The 23,865-nt window shown below is 35.1% G+C and overlaps 4 protein-coding genes and 3 long non-coding RNA genes across 9 annotated transcripts; 1 reads left to right on the forward strand and 6 right to left on the reverse strand.

The window, feature by feature from the left end:
- Positions 1–1,238: 1,238 nt before the first annotated feature.
- LOC131860028 (disease resistance protein Roq1-like) lies at positions 1,239–5,226 on the forward strand. The gene is made up of 7 exons (XM_059214373.1): positions 1,239–1,768; positions 1,895–2,984; positions 3,096–3,335; positions 3,520–3,639; positions 3,843–4,511; positions 4,600–5,007; positions 5,191–5,226. The coding sequence occupies exons 1-7, from the start codon at positions 1,239–1,241 to the stop codon at positions 5,224–5,226; spliced, it is 3,093 nt and encodes a 1,030-aa protein (XP_059070356.1).
- Positions 5,227–5,637: 411 nt separating this feature from the next.
- On the reverse strand, positions 5,638–6,351 carry LOC131859760 (uncharacterized). The gene is made up of 3 exons (XR_009359341.1): positions 6,250–6,351; positions 5,857–5,930; positions 5,638–5,757 (listed from the first exon to the last, which is right to left on the reverse strand). It is a non-coding gene; the product is annotated as an uncharacterized LOC131859760 (long non-coding RNA).
- A 1,849-nt stretch (positions 6,352–8,200) lies between these two features.
- Positions 8,201–9,930, reverse strand: LOC131859763 (uncharacterized). Of its 2 annotated transcripts, none has more exons than XR_009359342.1 (3): positions 9,806–9,930; positions 9,429–9,536; positions 8,201–8,260 (listed from the first exon to the last, which is right to left on the reverse strand). It is a non-coding gene; the product is annotated as an uncharacterized LOC131859763 (long non-coding RNA). The 2 variants fall into 2 exon arrangements; XR_009359343.1 differs by lacking the exon at positions 8,201–8,260 and adding an exon at positions 8,845–8,929.
- A 146-nt stretch (positions 9,931–10,076) lies between these two features.
- On the reverse strand, positions 10,077–12,169 carry LOC131859908 (uncharacterized). Of its 2 annotated transcripts, XR_009359486.1 has the most exons (7): positions 11,585–12,169; positions 11,209–11,302; positions 10,868–10,923; positions 10,621–10,708; positions 10,445–10,514; positions 10,287–10,364; positions 10,077–10,180 (listed from the first exon to the last, which is right to left on the reverse strand). It is a non-coding gene; the product is annotated as an uncharacterized LOC131859908 (long non-coding RNA). The 2 variants fall into 2 exon arrangements; XR_009359485.1 differs by having other exon boundaries at positions 11,209–12,169.
- Positions 12,170–12,988: 819 nt separating this feature from the next.
- LOC131029117 (uncharacterized) lies at positions 12,989–14,281 on the reverse strand. Its single transcript, XM_057959515.2, has one exon. The coding sequence runs from the start codon at positions 14,279–14,281 to the stop codon at positions 12,989–12,991; it is 1,293 nt and encodes a 430-aa protein (XP_057815498.2).
- Positions 14,282–14,359: 78 nt separating this feature from the next.
- On the reverse strand, positions 14,360–17,581 carry LOC131029126 (uncharacterized). The gene has a single exon (XM_059214374.1). It carries the CDS (start codon positions 17,579–17,581, stop codon positions 14,360–14,362), a length of 3,222 nt encoding a protein of 1,073 aa, XP_059070357.1.
- Positions 17,582–20,156: 2,575 nt separating this feature from the next.
- Positions 20,157–22,492, reverse strand: LOC131055897 (replication protein A 70 kDa DNA-binding subunit A-like). The gene is made up of 3 exons (XM_057990215.2): positions 22,448–22,492; positions 21,768–22,045; positions 20,157–21,666 (listed from the first exon to the last, which is right to left on the reverse strand). The coding sequence occupies exons 1-3, from the start codon at positions 22,490–22,492 to the stop codon at positions 20,157–20,159; spliced, it is 1,833 nt and encodes a 610-aa protein (XP_057846198.2).
- Between the last annotated feature and the right edge of the window lie 1,373 nt (positions 22,493–23,865).

Here is a 23,865-nt window from a genome sequence, read left to right on the forward strand (position 1 = left end):
ATATTCATGTTCAATAATTACTTCTGGATTCAATTTTGTAAGCCAATTTTTATCATCAACATTTTGAATAACACTCCATGATTCATCACCAATATCAATGTTTCAAATCACACTCCTTGGTATTCTTGTTCCTCCTAATGATGAATCACAGAGTGTGATTCGAAACATTGATAATAAAAACTAGCTTACAGAATTGAATCCAGGAGCAATTATTGAATATTAATATGGATTGTGGAAATCTGATAGCTCTAATATTTATATTCACTTATTTCATTTCACTTAGATCTTAGCTTATCTAGGGTTCGTTTGCACATATCCCACTATATTCCCTTATTCCCACATTTATAACACCTATTCGTACACACAGTTCAATATTGCTTTGTATCCTTACACACACAAACACACACTAAATCATACATTTATCTATGCATCTACTTTGATGTTGTTACTTTTTCATACATAATTATTTTACTATCCAAGATAAATTTTGTCGTTGTCAACATGATCCTCAAATTTTTTAAATTTCAAATATCACCAACCAACTAGATTGCTTTATATTTAATACTCAATGTCAATAGAATACATCTTTTAAGTGATTTGATATTATGAACTGTAGTTTTTTAAGACATTTAATTGCATTGATTATCTCATAATCATACATTGAAACCTCCTCTATCATTTAAAAATATTTTTGAAACAATCAACAACAAAATACTTGCGTTTAATGTAAACATAAAAAATTAAAAATGTGCATATATCATATTAAAATATTTTCTTATTAAAGGTTTAATCATTATTCTCACAATTTTTAATAAATTGACTAAAAACATAAAAATAAAAAATTTCCTTATAGAAATGAAGGATCCCGCAATATCTCGTGTATCGTCATCGTATAGGATGGATATGTCGTTTTGTATGAATTGTAAGTGTGTCAGCGTTTTTGAGATTGCCAAGTTGATTCCTATGCAGTCTAGTGCATTTAATTTTCTATGAAAGTCAATAATAATAAGAATATAATTAAATTCTGCAACTTGGCATGTTGCCCAATGTCAAGTCTCCATCATTTGTTGTTGCAATTGATAACAACTAGCAAATACCATTTCTATAAGGGCGTGTTAGGGCGTTGACAACCAGGAACTCACTTTGCATTTCTCTTCGACTACCTATAGTTGTATGGTTTCATTAAATCAAGCTCGCTTTGTTTTAGATACTCTCTTCATTGCAACCTTTTTGAATTAATGGCTTCCTCCTCCTCATCTCACCAGGAAATTGTGGAATATCAAGAGGAAAGGAGGAGGTGGACTGCAACGTCGAAATTATATGATGCATTCATTAGCCACCGAGGCCCTGACGTCAAAGAAACTCTCGCCAAAGACCTTTATGAAGTTCTTGCGAACCGAGGGTGTCGAGCATTTTTAGATCGTCTAGAGTTAGAAAAGGGAGATTCTATTACATCTGCTATTCAGAGTGCCATACGCTCATCTGTTGTTCAGATAGCCATTTTCTCCCCTGGATATGCACACTCCTCGTGGTGTTTAGACGAGCTCGTTCTTATGTTAGAACAACGAGAAAATGGAAAATCGCTCTTCATTTCTGTGTTCTATTATGTCAAGCCTTCTGACCTTCGTTACATTGAGAAAGGAGCGTATGCTGCGGCATTTTCCAAATATGAAGATAAAGGCAGAAACCTTCATAAGCTGGATAGATGGAAAAAGGCCCTTCAATCTGCTTCAGAAGTAGTTGGCTTTGAACTTTGCAGTTGTGAAGAGTAAGTTTACTTTTTTGTGCTTTGGATTTATTGTCATTCATCATTTTTTTCCCCTTTAAGATAGTATTGATTGTATCTTAGCGGTATGCCTTTGTAAAGAACTGAATTTTTTTCCTTGGGTTTCAGCAATTCGTGTGAAGAGATTGTGTCCTGTGTGGAAAATGAAATTAAAAAGAGCACAAAGTTAGATGTTGGGTCATATCCTGTTGGACTGGATGAACTTGTCAGAGATTTCGAAAGGAGATTCGCAGAATCAGTGAAGATTGTAGGGATTTTTGGACTGGGCGGCTCCGGCAAGACCACCCTAGCAAAAGAAATCTTCAACACAAAGCGTTCAGACTACAATGCATCTTCTTTTCTCAATGATGTGAGAGAATCTCACGCCAAACGTGAATTGCATAACTTGCAAAGGAAGCTTCTGAAAGATCTGTTCAAGAAAAATGAGGAATTACAACACATTGATGAAGGCACGCAATCGCTGAAGAATTGTCTGAAAAGGGCAGGATCTGACAAGCGTTTTCTTATAATCCTAGATGATATAGATCATCTCGACCAGTTGCGTGCCCTTTTGTTTGGAGATCTTCTAAGTCCTGGCAGCTTAGCAATTGTCACAACCCGTGACCAGGGTGTGTTAATAAGTGCAGAAATCAGTAATTGTTATCCGATGAAAACAATGAGCAAAGATCATGCTAAAGAGCTCTTTTGTAGCCATGCTTTCGGCGGAAAGGCCCCAGCCTTTCCATGCGAGCAGCTGATTGAAAAGTTCGTAAAATTCTGTGGAGGCCTACCCCTCTCACTCAAAGTTTTGGGCACCCATGTTTGTGGAAGGGATGAGAAATATTGGAACTTGGAATTGGAGAAAGTTAAGTATATCCAGCCTAATGATGTTATGAAATCTCTTAAAATCAGCTTTGACGGTTTGGACCGTGAGGAGAAACAGATATTTATGGATATTGTTTGTTTCTTTCATGCCAAATTAAAAGATATGGCTATAACAATATGGAAGGCGTCCCAGTGGAGAACGGCGGAACACTCAGTTCAAAGACTGATAGAGAAGTGCCTTGTTGAAGTAGAGGAAAAAGAATCATATACATTTAGGTGGGTTAAAGGACATGTATTTAGAATGCACGATCACCTCCGTGACTTGGGAAGACAAATGGAGGATGAAAAAGCGGTCCCTCCTCGGTTGTGGCAGTCAGAGCATCTTAGATCTATGGTGCGCAGCTCTTTTGTATCTCTGAAATTAAAATCATAAAAGGTCCTTGTTTCTTATTTTATTTATTCTAGTAGCAATGTACGAAAGTTTAACCATGATCCTTGAATGCAGCAAGAAAAGGGATTCAAAAAAATTTTACAAGAAACAAATCACCGGTGTTACGATCATTTCTGGGACTCCACCCTCAATGCAAGAATTGAATATTTTATAGGAAATTCAAATAACCACTCTGGCACGTCAACTGCTCTCCTCTGGCTTGGGGTTGACAAGGCACGATGGGAAAGAGCTCCTCCATGGATTCCTGTGAGACAGTTGCAATATTTAGTAGTCGAGGGACTTGAAGAACTCCAGGTACTTTGTTGGAAATTACAACTCCCTTCGGGGTAGAGATTATTTTTCCGCTAGAGTTTTTTTCTTTCCCGTTATTTCGAATCAAACTCCGTAATCAGAATATACATTTTGAAATGGTAATTTGGTGAAAGTTTTTTTACCACTGAGGCGCACTTCATTTTTGGAAATTAATTGTCAATTCCAGGACAGTTTTCAGTTGAGATGGCCGATTCTTCGCTCTTGTGGGGGATTGCCAATTCTTCCAGATTTGATACAAATGTTACATCGATTGTGGAGCACTTCCGCAAGTGAAATCGATGACCAGGTATTTTGTTTCTCTTTGTTGCAAATTACAACTCTTTTCAGGGCAGATTAAATATCAATATAAGATGTTTTTAGAATTGATTGTATTAGTTTTTTTTATCGACGATTCAAATCAAAGAAAACACATTTCAGAATAGTAATTTGGTGAAGATTGTTTTACCATTGAGAAGCAATTCATTCTTGAAAATTAATTGTGAATTCCAGGACAGTTTCCAGTTAAGATGGCTGATTCTTCGCCGTTGTGGCGGATTGCGAAATCTTCCAGAATTAATACAAATGTTAAGTGGATTGGAAGAACTAAAACTAATCAATGCACCCTGCCAATTAGGCATTGAAGGTACATCTTTGTCAAAATCACTTGGAAAACTCAGAAATCTTAAAACTCTGAAGTTTCATGAGGTGCCATCATATGGAGAACTGGTTCTGAACAATAGTAGAGGATCCTCTTATTTTGAGTTGAATAGCCTAGAGACAATATCCTTCAAATATGTAGGTTTTTCAAAGTTGGTAATTAGTAGAGAGGTATGTCCCAGCCTTAAACATCTGCACATTGCATTAATGAAGGAACTAACTGAAGTGGAATTAAAGCTGGTAAACACGCTGGATATGCTTGTATTTGATTATTGTGATAATTTGAGAACAATATCAGGGTTCTCTTCTCTAACAAGCCTTCGAGAGCTATTCATAAATGGGTGTTCTGTGTTGAGAGAGTTTCCAAGCCTTGCCCCTCTACGTCGGCTCGAGCACCTTGAGATTGCTGTATGTGATGAGTTGGAAACTATAGAAGGTGTTGAAGAGTTGCAAGGATTGAAAATTCTGGTAATTCAAGCGTCTCGACCTGCAAAAGTATTGAATTTCATTTCTGGACTAAAGGTGCGACTTACACCGTCTTAATGTGTGATATTTTATTGCATTGCTAATGTTGGGGAATTTAACACTTGTAATTTTTCAAATGTTTCAGAGACTACCATCAGATTATACCATTATAGCAGGGAACGCAGTGGATGAAGCCGTGTCAAGATTAAACGTAAATTTATTTTCTGACGTGATCGGTTGCCATGCAATCGCTGAGATTCAGAGTAGTAGAGATTATTGTGAGAAGTTGGAGGAGATTCGAACCCCGTCAACTGCAATCATTATATGCGCTTTCCATATATCGCCTGGTTGCGCTCATTTCCTGGAGGAATTCGGTGCTCTTTATTCTGAGCTAGAACGTGGTTTTCATTCTGATGTAGAACGGATAGTAACACTTGTACACACAGGGCAGCGGAATCTGAAAATAAATGGACCTGTAGATTCTGAAATTCTTGGAGGGTTTATGGCTACTGTGAATAGAGGCGAAGAGTCCAAAGCCTTGAGTTTATTCAAGGTAATTATTGACCATTTATACCAACAAAGTATGCAGTAAGTATGCTCTTAACTATGAGGAAGGTTCGTTGCCATTACTGTTCACATTTGTACGAACTCTTTTGGGGGTGAAATTAGTAGTCTTGTGAACCTTTAAATTCTTCTTTTAATTTGAATTTATTTTCGCTTATAATATAACTAGCAGTTGCACGCTAGTGTGCGTGCAACGGGAAGCCGATAGGTAAAATGGTTTGGGGAACTGGTTTTGTTAATGAAGCAGAAATATGTGCAGTTTTTTTTTTAAAAGTGTGTATTTTCCAAATTTCTTTAATCTATGTTTTACCAAATCACCACCAAAAAAATGCATCATAGCAGAAATGAAACTTTGTATAGAAAGTATTAATATTTGAGTGACAAATTTGCACAAGGGTGAAGAGAAAGCAGCAAGTTATGCTCATTCATTGAATTCAGTTGTTAAACATAGCGGATTTCAGCAAAGGGGAACATTGAATGAAATGTAGCAATGATGGAAGAGAGTAACATAAGTAAGAAACCGTGAATGTTACAATGTCAATAAGTGTAAGCAGTCACTGTGGGAGGCTAGATCTTAACGACTCTTTAAAAGATGATATGGTAACGGTGTCATCATCTTGAACATGTTAATATTTGAGAAGATAGGGCTGTGAGATGTAAAATAGCAGGTTTGAAAGAATCAAATAATTTGAAAGCTGTTGAAAGCTGCAAGATGTGTAATGGCTGATGACGGATTGACCTGCAGTGCATGGAAATCAAGTAAGTACATTTGTCAGCAATAGAAAGTGTTACTGAGAACGAAATATGCCAGGTTTAAACCTAAATGAGAAAAACTTACTTCTTGATGAGCAACAACATAAAGCCAATGCGATCAACTTGTTTTAAATTACAACGCCTGCTGAGTTTTAAAGCCTACAAATTGTGGAAAACGGTAAATTTTAAAGTTGTGTATCAAAGTGTTGGGCACATTTAAAAGTGAATTTTGTGTTTCAATGAATGAAGTGTTAAATATATTATTTATGTCATGTTTAGTAGTATGGAGTGAGGAAATGACCTGGTAAAGTAGAATAAATATACATTAAAATTGCAGTATAGAAAGAGTTTTAAAGCTTGTAACTTTGGAATTTTTCAAGTGTTACTTTTATTGAATAGTACAATGCTACAATTTATAAAATAATTTAATAAATAGAAAAAAAATTTGGCATGTGAAAATGAGAGTAACAAGTAATACCTGACAAGAAAGAGGAACTGGCAATATATATTTTGCTTATCATGGTGAGGAAGGTCATGTATATCAAGCAAGTCAACCTTCATAGTTTTGTAAGAGGCAATTTGTAACCATTGCAACTTGAATGAAGTGCAATCCTGTAGAGAGAAGTATGTGAAAAAATCAGGCAAAGTGTCTCATATTCATAATTAGGCAGAAAACAATGATTTAATGTGAAAAAATTCTGTTTTCTGAATCACTAAATTAGAACAATGGGAAGTGGGCCTTGTATGATGAAGTCTAAACAAGTGAATAAAAATTCTAAGATGAGGATTGTTCTGAATCATTGAGCATACAAGGTGGAACTACGAGTGTTGTGTTGATGTCATTTAAAGAAATGAGTAGCACAAAGCAGAATGGCTAAAATTAAATACCATTAAAATTCTCAATGAGACATTATAACAAACTATGCAAAACGCTGCAAAACATTTTGACGTAAGTAAAATGTCGAAAAATAGGAAATTCGAATATAATAGAATCAAGAAGAGGCAAAGATTTGAAAACCGAGAAGAGTATAAAAGGAGATTGTTAATCAAGCATTTTGAAATATTTTAATATAGAAAAGCAATTTTCTTGCAATAAAATGGAACAGTGGGAAGTGGACATTGTATGGCGAAGTCTAAACAAGTGAATAAAAATTCAAATATGAGAGTTGGTCTAAATCATTGAAAATATAAGTTTGACCTGTGGAGTGTTGTGTGGATGCCATTTAAAAAAATGTGTAGCACAAAGTAGTATGTCAAAAATTAAATATCATTAAGATTGGCAATGATGCATTGTAGCAAAGTATGCATTTATAGAAATCAAACTTACAGAGAATGCTTCATTTATCTCATAATAGTCTATTTATTTCCCAGAGAGTGGTTTTCCAAATTCCCGGAGCAGTTTCAAAAAAGAAGTTCCAGTGAAGATTATAAGTTACTGGAATAAAAAGTATATTCATTTAAAAGCGACTTTTATTAAATACAGTAACATTCTACTTGTATGCCTAGGCACAGCTACATCATGACCAAAACCAGAAGCAATTTCCTGAAGTGAAGATAAGCACATATTGTGTATTTGAAAAAGAGGTTATCTATGAACAAAACATAATTAAATACTCTCGGTGCTCACCATCTCAAGTAGTTTGTTAGACTTTAATGTGGTAATAGAAATCATTTTTCCAAGCATACCGATTTATAAAATAATGAACTATTGAATTTATGAAACATATAATTCTAAGTGCGAACCAAGTTTTAATTGCTAATCAATGATAGGATCTCTTGTTTATTTATATCTTAAGGATTCTATCTAACCATACAGTATGCTGTCCTAAAATCATCTCTAAAGATGGAGGTATGTTCGTTACCATTTTAAATGATAGGTAGGTACATCACATTTGCAATGTGAATTTATATAGCCAGAGAAGGAGCATTCTGAGAATATTTAAATAATTAAAATGGAGATTGTTGAACAAATAATTCTTGAAACAAATAACATCTTATTAAAAAATTACAAGTAAAACTTATATGGGAGTTGGAATCCACTAAATGATGAACTCCACTAAAAAAAGAGAACAGTAAAGTTAACACATGGGACTTAGGTTTGCATAGTACGATAATATATTGACATAAGCAAAGCGTCGTAAAATAGAAAATTCGAATATAATAGGATCGAGAAGAGGCAAAGATTTGGAAACCGAGAAGAGTATGTGGTGGTGGCCATTCACAAAAGAGAAAGGTTGAGAGCAAGGTTATTTGTGAAACAAAATGACAATAATTAGTTATACCACTAATAAAGTGAGAAAGGAAGTAGTGAATTGAAATAGGGAACATCATTAGCAGAGCAGAATAGTTAAAAATGAGAAAGAAGAATGCAAAGAATGTTATTAATGCAAGGGAGAACGGCATACCAGTTGATTTTGGTGTCGGAGAGTGTGTTAAGCATCAATCTCGGGAATCTGTTGTATGAGATGTGCAGAACTTGTGACATCCACCTACAATTGTGTGTCAAAACATTCATTAGAAATCATGTATAAAGTGGAAATATAAACACGATTGAAATGTTGTACTGTTGATTAAACAGAAAAACAATTGTATTGTGAAATGCTTACATAAAGGCAGCCTCATATAACTAAAGAATGTCTGTTGACCATAACCCAAAAAGTGCCTTTACCATTATCTATAAAGTAACATCTCACTAATTATCCAAGCTTTGCAAGTCTTATACAAAAGGAATATAACTTGAAATATGGGGAACAAAATGAACAGATATTGGTGAAATAAGAAAGCTGATTTAGTTTGGTTGGTCAAAGGTTTTGCTTGCATTGAAGGAAGCAACGTTAGAATGATTAATTTGCTAAAGTTGGAAAGCAGCTATAAAGTATAAATTGGGAAATGACCTGAAAATGTTTGTTTGTAATCGGCATGGAGTGCAATCATGGGTATGTTGTTGTCTGGTAATATGTATCTGTACATCAAAAAGAAGAAATATGGTTAGTTTCTGAAATTCAACATATATACAATTCATGTGCCAAAAGAACTGAAGGGGCGTGGCAAAGGGAAGTAATTGTCATACTTGGGTGAGTTGTTTATGTTGGAGCAGTGACTTTTGAATGGTACAGACACTTTTGTAATGAAAGTCACCAGAGGACAATACACAAGCGCTATAACAATGAGAATAATAAAAGCTGTTAGAAATGTTTGAGTTGTGTAAAGTTTAAAACTGATTAGAAATATTTTCATGTTAGTGTTAAAAGTGGTAGAAAGTTAATTGTATGCCTATCTTTCTCTTTAGGGTTCAATCGGATGTATCGTATACTAACTTGTGCTTTGCAAAGTAGCATTTTGGTATGAAGGCACCTTCATATCTTTTTATGCTGGGCAGGAAAAGAATCTTTTATTATTCAAAAAGTACCAGTGTACACTATGTAACGTACAATCAAATAAAACAACGTATGAGAATCTTTTAATAATTACTTCATATCTTGATATGCGTCAGCGGGAAAAGAATCTTTTATCATTCAAAAAGTAGCAATGTACACTATGAAACATAAATTCTAATGAAATAACGTATGAGAAGCTTTTAATAATTAACAAGTTACAATAATGCATTTTCATTGCAAATAGAAAATTGGGCTATGGTTTTATATTATAAGCTGTTACCTGCCATGCTGCAATCCTCAAAACTGGCATATGGAAATTGGAGGCTTTGAGATTGGCTCAAGTTGCCTGGTGTGTTGCAGGCCTTGGATCCTTCCGTTGAAATCACAGCTGGAAAGTATTTGTAAAACAGAAGTTTCATATGAGAGGGAAAGATGCAGTGATCCACAGGTTTTATGTTGTCTTCTATTTAACTGTGAAATTGTACAATTAAATATTTCTGATAGTGTGAGATGGAGCTTAATTTTGGTGTACATTGAAAGAAATTTTTTGTAGCATATATAGAAACTTAGATAGTATTATTTCTTTCTTTTCTATCTATTCATATTAAGAAAAACAAAGAAAAAGAACAGACTAAGCATAGCATTGTTATGTCATACCTGGGTGAGTTGTTTATGTTGCAGTAGCGAGTTTTGAATGGAACAAATAGTTTTGTAACAAAAGTTATCAGAGGATAATACACAGATGCTCTAACAGTGAGATCAATAAAAGTTGTTAGAAATGTTTGAACAGTGTAAAGTTTAAAACTGATTAGAAATATATTTATTTTAGTGTTAAAAGAGTTCGAAAGTCGATGTTTTGCAAAGAAAAAGTACAAAGTATAGCATTTTTTTTTGTGTGTATAACTTTGTAACTGACCTTATCAGTGTCATAAATCTGGAATGCAGTGAAGTTTGAAAACACCCTAAATTTTTTTGTTTGTTGTCTGCAATTTTTGCAAGGGCAACACAGTGATAGATTTGAGATATTTAAATCTGTTTGCAATGAGGAGATAAAACATTAGAATAAAGAATGGGAGAAGTGGTCAATAGCTATAATGGTCAAATGTGAATTATTTTAAGAAACCAAAAGGAATATGACCTGAAATATGGGGAACAAAATGAATGGATATTGGTGAAATAGGAAAGGTGATTTAGTGTGGTCGGTCAAAGGTTTTACCTGCATTGAAGAAAGGCATGTCAGAAGGTTTAATTTGGTAAAGTTGGAAAGCAGATATAAAGTATAAATTTAGATATGACCAGAAAATGTTTGGTTGTAATCGACATGGAGTGCAATCATGGGTATGTTGTTGTCTGTTAATATGTATCTCTACAACAAAAAGAAGAAATATGGTTAGTTTCTTAAATTCAACATATATACAATTCATGTGCTAAAAGAACTGAAGTGGCGTGACAAAGGGAAGTTAATGTCATACCTGGGTGAGTTGTTAATGTTGCAGTAGTGACTTTTGAATGGAATAGAGAGTTTTGTAACTAAAGTCACTAGAGGATAATACACAGGTGCTGTAAGAATGAGAATAATAAAAGCTATTAGAAATGTTTAAGCAGTGTAAAGTTTAAAACTGATTAGAAATATATTCATTTTAGTGTTAAAAGAGTTAGAAAGGTAATTGTATCTGTATCTTTCTCTTCAGGGTTGCATGGAATGCATCCGGTACTAACTTGTGCTTTGTAAAGTAGCATTTTGCCACCAAGTCACCTTCATATGTTGACATGCTCTGGCAGGGAAAGAATATTTAGTTACTCAAAAAGTGCCAATGTACAGTATGAAACATAATTTGTAATAAAATAACATATGTGAATCTTGTAATAATAACTTTGTATGTTGATATGCATTAGCAGGAAAAGAATCTTTTATCATTCAAAAAGTAGAAATGTACATTATGAAACATAAATTCTAATCAAATAACGTATGAGAAGGTTTTAATAATTAAGAAGTTACAATAATGCATTTGCATTGTAAATAGAAAATTGGGCTATGGTTTTCTATTATAAGGCGTTACCTGCTATGGTCTAATCCTGAAAACTGGTATATGGAAATTGGAGGCTTTGAGATTGGCTCAGGTTGCCTGATGTGTTGCGGGCCTTGCATCCTTCCTTTGAAATCACATGTGGAAAGTATTTGTAAAACAAAAGTTTCAGATGAGAGGGAAAGATGCAGTCATCCACAAGTTTTATGTCGTCTTCTATTTAACTGTGAAATTGTACAGATACATATTTCTGATATTGTGAGATGGAGCTTAATAGTGGTATAGATTGAAACAAATGTTTCATAGCATATATAGAAACTTAGATACTATTATTTCTCTCTCTTCTATCTTTGCATATAAAAAAAAAAAAGGAAAAAAACAGACTAAGCATAGCATTGTTATGTCATACCTGGGTGAGTTGTTTATGTTGCAGCAGTCAGTTTTGAATGGAAGAAACATTTTTGTAACAAAAGCTATCAGAGGACAATACATAGATGCTCTAAGAACGAGATTAATAAAAGCTGCTAGAAATGTTTGAGTAGTGTAAAGTTTAAAACTGATTAGAAATATATTCATTTTAGTTTTAAAAGAGTTAGAAAGTTGATGTTTTGTAGGGAAAAAGAACAGAGTAAGCATAGCATTGTTTTTTTTGTGTATAACTTTGTATAATTGACATTGAGAAGACTTTTTAGCTACAACCAGTGCTAACTTGAAAAGTGAGAAGTGTCCAAGCATGGGTATGTGGTTCTTTGTTAATATGTATCTCTACAACAAAAAGAAGCAATAGAATTAGTTTCTTAAATTTAACATATATACAATTTATGTGCCAAAACAACTGAAGTGGCATGGTAAAGAGAAGTTTGTTTATTAATTGATTTTATTTGAAGATTTGTTAGAATATGCCTTGAAAGAATTACATGGCCACATAAAAAGAAGAGAATGTAAACTATATGTGTTGGGTAGGTATGCATACCTTCAATTTGCAGTAGGAAATCTAGACTGAATGTTTGATTGAGAAGGTTTGCACTGGAGAGGCAATGTACTGTAGCTGGCGTACAAGGAGGGAAGCTAGTTAAAAGTGACAGAGAGCAATGTTAGAGCAGTAAAAGGTGTCAATAAAGTATGCTTGAAGCCAAAAAAATGTAAATATCATACCTGGGAGAGTTGCTTGTGTTGTTGCAGTAACTTTTGAATTGAAGAGACACTTTTGTAACAAAACTTATCAGAGGTATAATATATAGTTCCTCTAACAATGAGATTGATAAAAGCTGTTACAAATGTTTGAGTTGTATAAAGTTTTAAACTGATTAGAAATATATTCATTTTAGTGTTAAAATACTTAGAAATTTAATTATGGGGTGAGGAACAGATGTTTTGCAATCAAAAAGAACATACTAAGCATAGCATTGTTTTTATTGTGTATAACTTTGTATAATTGACATTGATTAGTATAAAAGTTTGTTAACAGAGTACATTCTAAGCAATAAAAGTGACATATCATACCTGAGATAGCTGTATATGTTGGAGGAGTGAGCAATGTGAATGCGCAATGCATTGCAGCTGTATTATACCTGATATATCTGTAGACAATTATTGAAGCGTGTATAGATAGGAAGACTTGTGTTTGGTGTTCAATGCAGCATGGAGGATGTCTTAGAATGAATGCAATCTAAAATGAACAGCGAGGGAAAAAGAGTTAGTATGAGGGACGATTAAGAAAGTGCATGTTGTGAAGAGGTATGACAATGTAAAATTGTAATTACGTTGTTGAAAGTAGTGGAATGTAAGAAAGATGGTTTTGGAGCAAAAGTTTTTAAGGTGAATAGATATCTGTTTGCGCAGAGAGTAGCTGCAAACGAGTTTCTTCTTTCTTTCTAATGGTTGTATAAGGATTATTTTGCAGTTTGGAAAACCTTTCAAAAGAGAATGGTGGTTCGATCCGTATTCCATCAATTGTCTTGACTCTGGAAATAGCTGTGAATGTGAGGCCTTGCTTTTCAGTATTACCTATGTCAATGGTAGCTGTATCTAATGTAAGACCTTGGGATTTGTGAATAGTGATGGCCCAAGACATTGTTAAAGGCACTTGCGTACGCCTACCTCGCGTTATTGGCAAAATGGGTATATCTTTTGGATGTGCTATATCCCATGGAGGACCATTATAATCATTGAATTGGACAACCACATATTTTGGCAAGTCTGGTGGTTTTGTATTGTTTTCATATACAATTTGTTTTATGAGACCAATAGCACCATTAACAAGGCCAACTTTGATCCACAAGTTAGCTATTAACATCACTTGCTGATCAATAGAAAGTAATACTTCCAATGGTAGCTGTTCATTGGTGTCATATTCAGTATTTGTTTGCTTAGCAATTTTAGCTAAACTTAGAGCGACAGGCAAATTTAATTCTTTGAGCATTTTCCTGTTGTGCAAGCGTGCAGATTCATTTGTTGCAAACAAGTGGATTGAAGAGTTGAAATCTTTCTTTTGTTGAATAGTTAATGTTGCATTTGTCTGGCACATTAGAAACTGCCAATCATGTTGGAGTGCTTGAGCGTTTCTTAAGTTGTGAAGAAGTGCTCTGAATTGTTGTTGTCTTATAGATGCACCTTGCTGGCGGAAAATAGTGTCCAATGTTATGACAATAGTAAAAGAATGCCATAAACTGAGGCCTGTAGAGTGTGAAGCATATATAGGTTTATCCATAACAGGGGGAAGCTGAGCAAGATCACCAACAAGAATCATGGACACGCCACCAAAGTTGTCATGTTGTTTGTTAGGGAATGCTTGGCGTAAACGGTTATCTATCTTAAGTAGTAGTTTCGGGCCCAAAAAGCTCATTTCGTCTATCAGAATATATTTGATATGTTTCAATTGCTCTTGCAATGTCATTAATGATTGCCCTGTCAAAGGATGCATTTCTCTTATAGGTATGCGCAACCCTGCATGGATTGTTGTCGCTTGTATATTAAATGCAGCAACTCCTGTTGGTGCTAAAACAAGCAATGGGTTTTCCGTCATAGGTGGAGATATGTTTAATTCTCTTCTAATACAATCTATTAAAAATGATTTACCAGTGCCAGCAGTGCCTTGAACAATCATTCGTAAAGGTGTTGTTGCAGATTGATTATTATGATGTTGTAGAATGATGTTGAGCGCAACTTTTTGCTGAGGTGATAGCTATTTTTTTTTTGTGTCTTGGCTGGAGATTTGCATGCTAGTGTGTTGGGATTTTAGCTTGCTTGTAGCTATGAACTGAAGGGCAGTGGAGTCTAGTTGATCAACCACAACAGTTGCTCCCCAAAAGTGGCTAATATCGTAATCACGACGGCCTAGCATTTGCAGATCATTCTGGACAAAGTTATTTGAAGCTCCCATTTGTGAGAGCTGCTCCCACTCGTACAGATTTGTATCATCTTGATGTTGGGAACCATTATTGTCACTGTCATCTTCGTTTGGAAGGGTGCAATCATCTATAATTTGTTGATTTCCCAAACGGTTGTAATTTGTCTTTTTAAAGTTTTTCCAATTTTTTATAATTTGTTCCTTTGAAGCTCCTATTTCAGTTGGGATGTCACGGAATGGTTTGTATAGCAGCAATTCAGACAAACAAAAAATCTCAAACTGATTGGTATCTTCATTTGGAGGCTCTGTAAACTGAGGATATACAGTCACAATTGCTTTTTTATCCCTGATGTGCCATTTTGTTTTTTTGCGTTGAGAATTATAGGAAAACCCTTGTGCTGATTGTAGCAAATTTGTTGCATTTAATTCAAAAGGGCGCTGCATATAAGCATGGATATAAGTTGTGGAAAGGTCAGCTCCATTATCTGATTTTATGACACGGTGCAGTATTTTTCTGCCAACATTTAGAGAGACAAATTGTCGGCTACAACTTAGAAGAGGCAATTTCTGTAACATATGGCAAGTTTCTTGTGCACTGATATCACGGTCTACTACTATGCCCATCATAAATTTCTGATATGTTAATAAAATGCTATCTTCAGATTTACTTGTATTTAGTATTGTTTTCAGCATTTCAATATAGGATTGTGATTTGTTTTCTGATTTTGAAGCATACTTTGAAATGTATTGGAGGACAGCTTTTTTTGAAGTGACTGGTTGACAATCGATATTAGCTCTCCATAGTGAAAGCATCCAAGGATTATGAATATTTAAACGATCATCATTCCTTGCAGGTTTATAGCATGGGTTGTTGTCATTGCCAACTGTCAATGTAGACATCTCTTGTTGAACCCATGGAGCTTTGTAACGACATTCAAATGTGGGACCTTTTTTCTTGAGGCATGTTTGTTCTGTACATTTTGTGTGTCTCTGTAAATTATTAAGCAATGCTTCATAATCCAATGCAGCATCCATGGTGAAGATTTTTTTGGTATCAGCTAGGCAAGGGTCATCCATTGCAGTGTAGGGCATTGCATTCATGCGGTCTGCTGCAATGCGAGGGTTCCAAGCAGAAACATATTGGTCGAAGAAAGTTTTTGCCATTTGCACCTCATTATCATCTGTCCAATTAATGGTCTCCATATTTGGTGCTCCAGGGAGCCATAAGAAGCCATGAATATGGCCTGAGCCTCGATGTTGCCATTCATACCTATACCAATGATCCTTTGCTTGGAACAACTTTTGAATAATTTCTTCACGAAATATTGTAAATCTGTTGTGAAGGTATAATGCTGTTATATGTGGATTGCAGATCACATGGTCTGTAAGTTGTTTTCTTGTAAACTGTGTGGTTTGGCCATCATTTTCAAAGAAAAGCCTATGCAAATCAGGCCATTTGGTATCAGCTGAACTTAATGTAAAGAACAGTGTTGGGGGCCCCAATTGGGAGATCATTGCAGCAAGCTCTTTTCTAGATTTACGCCAATATGCACGGGTGCCTCGAAGAGTTGCGCCAAAGCGCAACAATTGGCTAGGCAGCTGATCATCAGGAGTGTTTTGCAATCGACCATGGAGTGCTTCGATAGTGGTTGGGACAGACTCTCCCAAATTAGTTTTAATGAAGATAGCTGCAGATTGTTGCGAACGATGTCTCATAATTAGATTGTAAATATAATACCGGAATCTAACATGCTGCCCAAATCTTTGATCAGCATATCTAAGTAAGTGGAGAGCATATTCATGTAAATAAACATGCTTGATACGTGGCTGTAGTGGAAGTGCAACTCCAGATGGGAAAAGGGTTGGGAATGCCATGCCTAACAAGCCTATTGTATTATATTCATTTATCGGAGACAAGTTTATTTCAGGCCAAGGGATATTATTATTAGTATCAACATCTAACTGCAAGGTTCTCTTAACTGTATCTAGTTCGCGGGGTGGAGGAGGCAGTTTTGGAACAAAAGATGATGACATATTTGCATCATATTCATTGCAATTGTCCAGAAGGTCTTCTGTTGGTGGAATACCTGTTACATCAGTATGCTCTTCTAAAGAGCGTAGCATATTTGATATATCTGTTGTAGTATTAGGAAGCAGGTTGACAGCATCAAAGTCTATGACAACATCATTATAGTACTGGTCATGTTGTATTTTATAGCTCAATGCATCCATAACATGGAATTTATTCACATAACAATCATATTTTGTGCCTTGTATATTACTTCGATGGACAATAAGAACTTCAAGGTCTTTTAGTCTTCGTGGCAAAAGCTTTGCAATTTCTGAAATATCTTGGGGGAAACTTATTGTGTGACCAGAATATTTGTATTGGCCACCTTTTCCATGTCTGACTTGCAAAACAGGAGCAACCCTAGCTATAAGCATCTCTTCTACTTGTGTAAGTTTTTTTAAGACAACAGGTTGCTCGCCTGGGTCTAAGTTATTTGCCAAGGAGAAACGATGAACACCATTTTCAGAAAAGCATCTTGAACAAATAATGGGTTGTTGGTTCCCGCATAGCAGCATTCCAATATATCTTTCCTTACAAATACTACATGTTTGAAGCATGGACAGCGAATCAATGCGATGGCGGAAGGCTTGCAATGCTTGAATGTACTGCACAGAAGAGAAACAATTTGTTGTGCATTGTTGTGTTGTTGTAGGCTGCAATATTGTCTGATGGTGTAGAGGTTGCCTGTTTTGTGTTACATGTTTCTGTTGTAGCTTGCTACTATGCAATGAAGGTTGTTGTATTTGCTCTGATACAATACTGGTCTGGCCAGATGAGAAAGGAAGGCTTTGATTCAAAATAGGCGAATCTGAATTGATCATCTGTGGGGTGTTGCATGGTGGAGGTGTAGGCAAGAGCATTTTGTGTTTCATTCGCTCCAGGCGACGCTTTTTAGAGATTTGTTCTCTATGTTGTGCATAATAGCGACAATTCTGTTCTCTTTTTTTCGCTTTCCTAAGATTGCATCCTTGTGGTGTGTTCTGCATTAATATTTAAGAGAATTTAAATGAACGCAGCATATAAGATGTTGAGTGTGCAAGAAACAACCGGTAAAGATAGTGTCTATGTTGTAATCTATATAGTTACATTTGAAACTTCTGTTTGATGCAATCTTTTAATTGCACATGTTAAATACTTTTGCACAAAGATTAAGCACATGACCATACAGATAACTGTACATGCATTGAGACATGTATGCACATAAAAGAATATGCCTAGAGACAAGGTTCCTTACATATGTAGGTACATAACTTTGAAGAGACACAATGTTGTGTATGTTGATATCTATGCACCGTGAGTGGCTTCCTTTGTGTGAGCATGTTTATAGGTGTGTGGTACTTTGCAGCTATGTCAAAATGTGTTTGTATGGTTTTTCTTTATAAATGTATATACCAATTTTCATGATATACACATACATGTGTACATATTTCTATACAGAAGCACAAGCACATACATACAATCATTTATGCAGTGGTGCATACATGCACATAAAAAAGATGTTGCAAATGGATTTACTTATGTATGCAGGCACATAACTTTCAAGATATATAAGATTGTTCATGTGTATATATATCTGTTCTGAATGCCTTCCTTTGTATGTACATGTATAGAGATGCATATATGGTTGTATGTATGTGAGTATGCAGCTGTGGAGGACCATATGTATGCATGTACGTGTATGGAAATATATGTAAATGCACATAGAAATCTATATGTATCTTTGTATATCGTGATACATAAATGGAGATATTTATCTTTATGGATGGCAGTAAAATATTGGAGAGAGCATGTAAGGCAACAAACATTTACATAAATTGAATGAATACAAAGAAGAATACGAAAGTTGTTGGAAGCTCAAAACTTGCATTTTAATTTACAGTTCAACATTAATGAGATGCATAAGGGTGTCTGGACCAAGTATCAAAACGTATCTAAAAGGATTCAAAATATTACAATAAAAGAAAGAGACAGGTCAACAAAATGCTTTGAATATATAATAACAATAAACATAAAAGAACATTGTACAAGATATTGAGTGTGCAAGAAACAACCGGTAAAGATAGTGTCTATGTTGCAATCTATATAGTTACATTTGAAACTTCTGTTTGATGCAATCTTTGAATTGTACATGTTAAATATTTTTGCACAAAGTTGAAGCACATGACCATACAGATAAGTATACATGCATTGAGACATGTATGCACATAAAAGAATATGGCTAGAGACAAGGTTACTTACATATGTAGGTACATAACTTTCAAGAGACACAATGTTGTGTATGTTCATATCTATTCACCGTGAGTGGCTTCCTTTGTGTGAACATGTTTATAGGTGTGTGGTACTTTGCAGCTATGTCACAATGTGCTTGTATGGTTTTTCTTTATAAATGTATATACCAATTTTCATGATATACACATACATGTGTACGTATTTCTATACAGAAGCACAAGAACATACATACAATCATTTATGCAGTGGTGCATACATGCACATAAAAAAGATGTTGCAGATGGATTTACTTATGTATGCAGGCACATAACTTTCAAGATATATAAGATTGTTCATGTGTATATATATCTGTTGTGAATGCCTTCCTTTGTATGTACATGTATAGAGATGCATATATGGTTGTATGTATGTGAGTATGCAGCTGTGGAGGACCATATGTATGCATGTATGTGTATGGAAATATATGTAAATGCACATAGAAATCTATATGTATCTTTGTATATCGTGATACATAAATGGAGATATTTATCTTTATGCATGGCGGTAAATATTGGAGAGAACATATAAGGCAACAAACATTTACATAAATTGAATGAATACAAAGAAGAATATGAAAGCTGTTGGAAGGTCAAAACTTGCATTGTAATTTACAGTTCAACATTAATGAGAAGCATAAGTGTGTCTGGACCAAGTATCAAAACGTATCTAAAAGGATTCAAAATATTACAATAAAAGAAAGAGACAGGTCAACAAAATGCTTTGAATATATAATAACAATAAACATAAAACAACATTGTACAAGATATTGACATTGCAGATTATAATTTGAAATGGGCAGGGAAAGCGTGGTGAAATAGTACAATATAGAAATCATGATTTTGAGATCAGGAAATGTGTTAAAACAACATAGGTTGGAGCTATTGGTTCTTGTTTTAATGTTTGCGTCAATGTGTAATCTGTATGGTTTGTTTCTTATCATATTTGTACAGCATAGTATAAATATAGTTATAAAAAATAAGTGTTTTTGGCAAACATGGTTGTTCAATAATTACATAACATAAAAAGGTACAAAAGTATCTAAGATAATAAGCTGGAAAGAAGGGAAACTGCATTTGATTTTTTTTTGTATGATTGGTAGCATGACAGAACAAAAGCAATGTCAAAAACCAAAAGTCCTAGGCAGCCCAAAAAGCACTTTAGATAGTGTCGATATAGACAACGACTGATAATTTAGTTATGTTTGTCAATGACCACTAAAAACTAGGAACAAGCTATATATTGTATGAAGATCAAAAGGCACGTGGAAAGCATCACTATCCAATTGGTTTGGAACTATGCAGTTGTAGTCATCTGAGCAATCTCTGCAAGCAAAAGAGCATTTTCAGCCTGGTAATCAATTCTGGCAACTTTGGTTATCGTCGCTTTGAGCCTGGGTTCTGAATTGTACATGTCTGTTGTAATAGAGAGTGTGAAAACAAAGGAAGACAAAAGGACATGCTTGATAATGGACTGAGGCATTTTTTGTGTAGTCAAATCGTACTGCAGCATGTAAAGCTCCTTGGCAGATATTTGCAGTATATTTGTGCCAACCTCATCAAAGGCAGTAGCCCAAAGAGCCCCTGTATGATCTTGGAGCTTCATCTGCAATAAGTATTTGTAATTGCATTCTGGCACAGCAGTTTGACATCTTGAACAAAACCATTGATTATCACTTTGCTGGGTGCATTTCTTTTTACATTCTTTTCCATTAAATTTCAAAGGGCAGGCTGGATAGCAAAAAGAATCCGTTTTAATGATTCTCACAACAGCCCTAATAGTACTTTCAACTGTTTCAGAGAGAACACTTGTACGCTCTAAAATAGCTGTGATTGTCATCCTACTGTATTGTGAGTTAAGCTGGCCAGCAACACATGATAGCGGTAAAAGGGCATCTGAAATCTTTCCTCTTGACATAAGTGTCTCTGTTTCAGGTATAGAAGGGTTTATATTTAGGGTTGTTGCTGTGGTTGTGTTGACCACCTTTCCATTGAAATAACCAACACGAGCATTTTTGACTGCAAGGACAACAGCTGTTTGGGTTGTGTGCATGCTCTTCAAATCTTCACCTAGCCCTTGCCATGTTTCTCCCCATAAGTTAACATCGATAGTAAAAGCTGAGGCATCATTTATTTTTACAATTCTCTTTGTTACTTCGCTTCCATCCTTCCTGCGAATTAATGAGGGTTCTCCAACAGCAACTACAATACCAATAACATCAACTAAAGTGTTGTTGGTGCAGTATGTAATTTCATTGATTGGTGTGAATTGAGAATTATTTGCTTCACATTCAACAACATCATCACAACGCTTCAATATTGAATTGTTGTCCAAAGTTATCTCAAGATGGCTGTTAAGCTTATTCCATTTAGTGTTAGCTTCTTTAACGCAACCTTTTGACACAGTATAATATGTTCCTGGTTCAACCCTATGATAATGCATTTCTGCTACATCGCCAAAGCAAGTTATCCTAATTTCAGTACCTTCACTATCTATCATGTCAAAGCTAAATACTTGGCCAGTGGACTTTGGTGTACTGTATTGATGCATCTTCCTCTTGTTTGTCACATGCCCCTTTATTGTCCATTTATTTTGGAAGGGGTTCAAGGCTTTAATCGGGCTGATATTAACAGAAGATTCGTGCTGCACAGGTGGGAGGTGAATTCCAAATTTAAGGGATCGTTTAGTTGTGGCAGGTGTGTCTCGACCCAACATTTGTTGTTCTTGCTCTTTAAACAGATATCTAGGTTTCCCAAGCAATGGAGAATTGGTAAATTTGACAGCAAGGCTGAATATTATTATAGTCCTGTAAAAAGAGCAAAATAAGAGGTTGAATAAGCTGGATAGTGTGGAAAGGGGGATTTGAAAAGGCAAGAAGAAACCAACATAACATATAGAGGGCCATACCTTGAGTTCCAAACATTTCTACAAGCATAGGCTGTCAATGATAGGATAGTGCCAATCTTTAATGCCTCTGAAAGCAGCAAACCACTATACTTAGGTGGGAGGATCGCCAATTGCATGTGTGTGGCATCAGACAAAACAACCTTATACCGGGCATTGTCATTTTCATCGTCTATCAATTTTTCAAAAGACAAAAGCTGAAGCAGTGGAGAGGGGACATCATCCCCAGCGTTGATGCAGAGCAGTGCATGTGGGGTCAATTGTAGATGTTGTTCCACTTCCTACAAGGATAATAGAAGACAACCAAATAGATACACAAGGTCATGTACATTCATACGCATTGGCATGGGCATGACAGCCCTTTTTTTGTTTAAGCTTCCAATTTGTATTACTAGCTATGTGTGTTTTTGTTTACAGGTTTTTTTTTGTGTGCATGGACAGATTATAGATTGATGTATTGGAGCATACAAATGCACAAGGACAATGTAGAGAACATCTATTTCAATCTATTTATATATATAAATACGTAAACAGATGCAAAAAAATAGTTCAAGCAGCGACACATGTTGGTATATGCACTTGCATTGATGGATGAGAAGTCTACGGAAAATTAAAGAACAAATAGAGATATAATCTTTGTAAATAAGATGAATAAGAGAAAACAAATGTATAAACAAGCTCACCGAAGTTTCTGTAGAAGGTTGTTGCGAGGCAGCAGGAGAGGCCATCGGAGATGACATGGTGGCCACTGTGTTTGAGAGATGAGGAATGGGGTTTTGAACGGTGAAATAGTGAGTCTATGTCACAACAATTAAAACAAGCGAATATATTTTAACGGTCAGCACAACTCATATTGTACTTGGGATCAAGAGAAAATCTTCAGTCCAACGAGATCGCAATGAAATTTCAAAGTTACAATCAGCAATGTATATGTATAGTTTGAAGACAAGCTCTTATCAAGAATACTTGGAATAGGTTTGTCTGCTTTCAAAGAGTTTTAGTGAAAGGAAAAATAGAAAATGCTCTAATCAGTGATAAAACAAGTGCTGCATAGATACAATAAATGCTTTTTAGACTCCAGTAAATTTCTAATTACTTATATATGCACAAATGTTCAATATTTAGGTTTAGTTGACTACATCCGTGTTGGTTACTTCGTGATGTATTTATGACACATTAGTATAGCATATTTGTCTCAAGTGTGTTTTTTGATTCGATGAATTCTCTAAATATGCGTGAAAAAAACAATTATATTCCGACGTGATAAGCTACATTAGATGAAATTAATGAAGTAGAATGAATTTTGTATTTGGTGTTGCGAGCTATTTAAGGCTGCACATTAAATGCGAACAAAGTTAAATTTATTTCATAGCTTCCTAAATGTACGATGTTCAGAGTATTTAGTTGGAGGGCCAGTTTCGTAGCGATCGATGGGTATAATTAATTCACAAATCTTAAGACATGCAATGCTGTCCGAATTTAAAATTAAATGGTCAATAAGTGCGTCTTTTGATATTCTGTATTTTTTTTTCACTGGAAGACATACGGTTCAACACTACAGAGGTCTAAGTGGCAAATCCCAAAACTCTTAATTCCTTGTCCATTCTTCTTCTATAGAAATATTCCTTCATGGTTTAACTTAAGCAGATTTTCACAATTTAAAACCTGCAATCTTCGGAGTCATAGCCATTTCTAAGAAGGAAAAGAAAATGGAAGTTTACGAGAACTTGGAGAAGATTGAGCAATTGGAGAAGGAACTTATGGTAAGGTATACAAAGTGAAGGACATTAACACAGGTCAGTTTTTTGCGCTTAAGAAGCTCAAGATCGAGAATAATGATGAGGGAGTTTCTGTCAGCACACTAAGGGAGATATCACTCTTAAGGGCACTTTCTAATAGCCATTACATTGCAAGGTAAGAAATGTATACACCACCTCAATGTAGACTGTGAATTTGCAAAAAAAAGGTACACAAATATTTCAAAAAAGATTGTGTATGAGCTTTGGGTTTCACAAACAATGAATTGACTCTGCATTGGATGTTCTATCAGATTGGTTTATCGCAAGCTTTACTTTTTTAGTTGAGAGGGGCGTAACCGACT

The sequence above is a fragment of the Cryptomeria japonica genome, chromosome 11 (genome assembly GCF_030272615.1).
Source record: "Cryptomeria japonica chromosome 11, Sugi_1.0, whole genome shotgun sequence".
Classification (NCBI taxonomy): Eukaryota; Viridiplantae; Streptophyta; class Pinopsida; order Cupressales; family Cupressaceae; genus Cryptomeria; species Cryptomeria japonica.

Bases quoted from the DNA above. Each gene is read 5' to 3' on its own strand.
- LOC131029117 (XM_057959515.2), bottom strand. From the start codon at position 14,281: ATGATTGTTCAAGGCACTGCTGGCACTGGTAAATCATTTTTAATAGAT.
- LOC131055897 (XM_057990215.2), bottom strand. From the start codon at position 22,492: ATGGCCTCTCCTGCTGCCTCGCAACAACCTTCTACAGAAACTTCG. The intron at 22,046-22,447 runs GTGAGCTTGTTT...TTATCCTTGTAG, and splicing joins AACCTTCTACAGAAACTTCG to GAAGTGGAACAACATCTACA. The intron at 21,667-21,767 runs GTATGGCCCTCT...CTCTTTTTACAG, and splicing joins AGAAATGTTTGGAACTCAAG to GACTATAATAATATTCAGCC.
- LOC131029126 (XM_059214374.1), bottom strand. From the start codon at position 17,581: ATGCAGAACACACCACAAGGATGCAATCTTAGGAAAGCGAAAAAAAGA.
- LOC131860028 (XM_059214373.1), top strand. From the start codon at position 1,239: ATGGCTTCCTCCTCCTCATCTCACCAGGAAATTGTGGAATATCAAGAG. The intron at 1,769-1,894 runs GTAAGTTTACTT...CTTGGGTTTCAG, and splicing joins GAACTTTGCAGTTGTGAAGA to CAATTCGTGTGAAGAGATTG. The intron at 2,985-3,095 runs GTGCGCAGCTCT...CCTTGAATGCAG, and splicing joins CAGAGCATCTTAGATCTATG to CAAGAAAAGGGATTCAAAAA.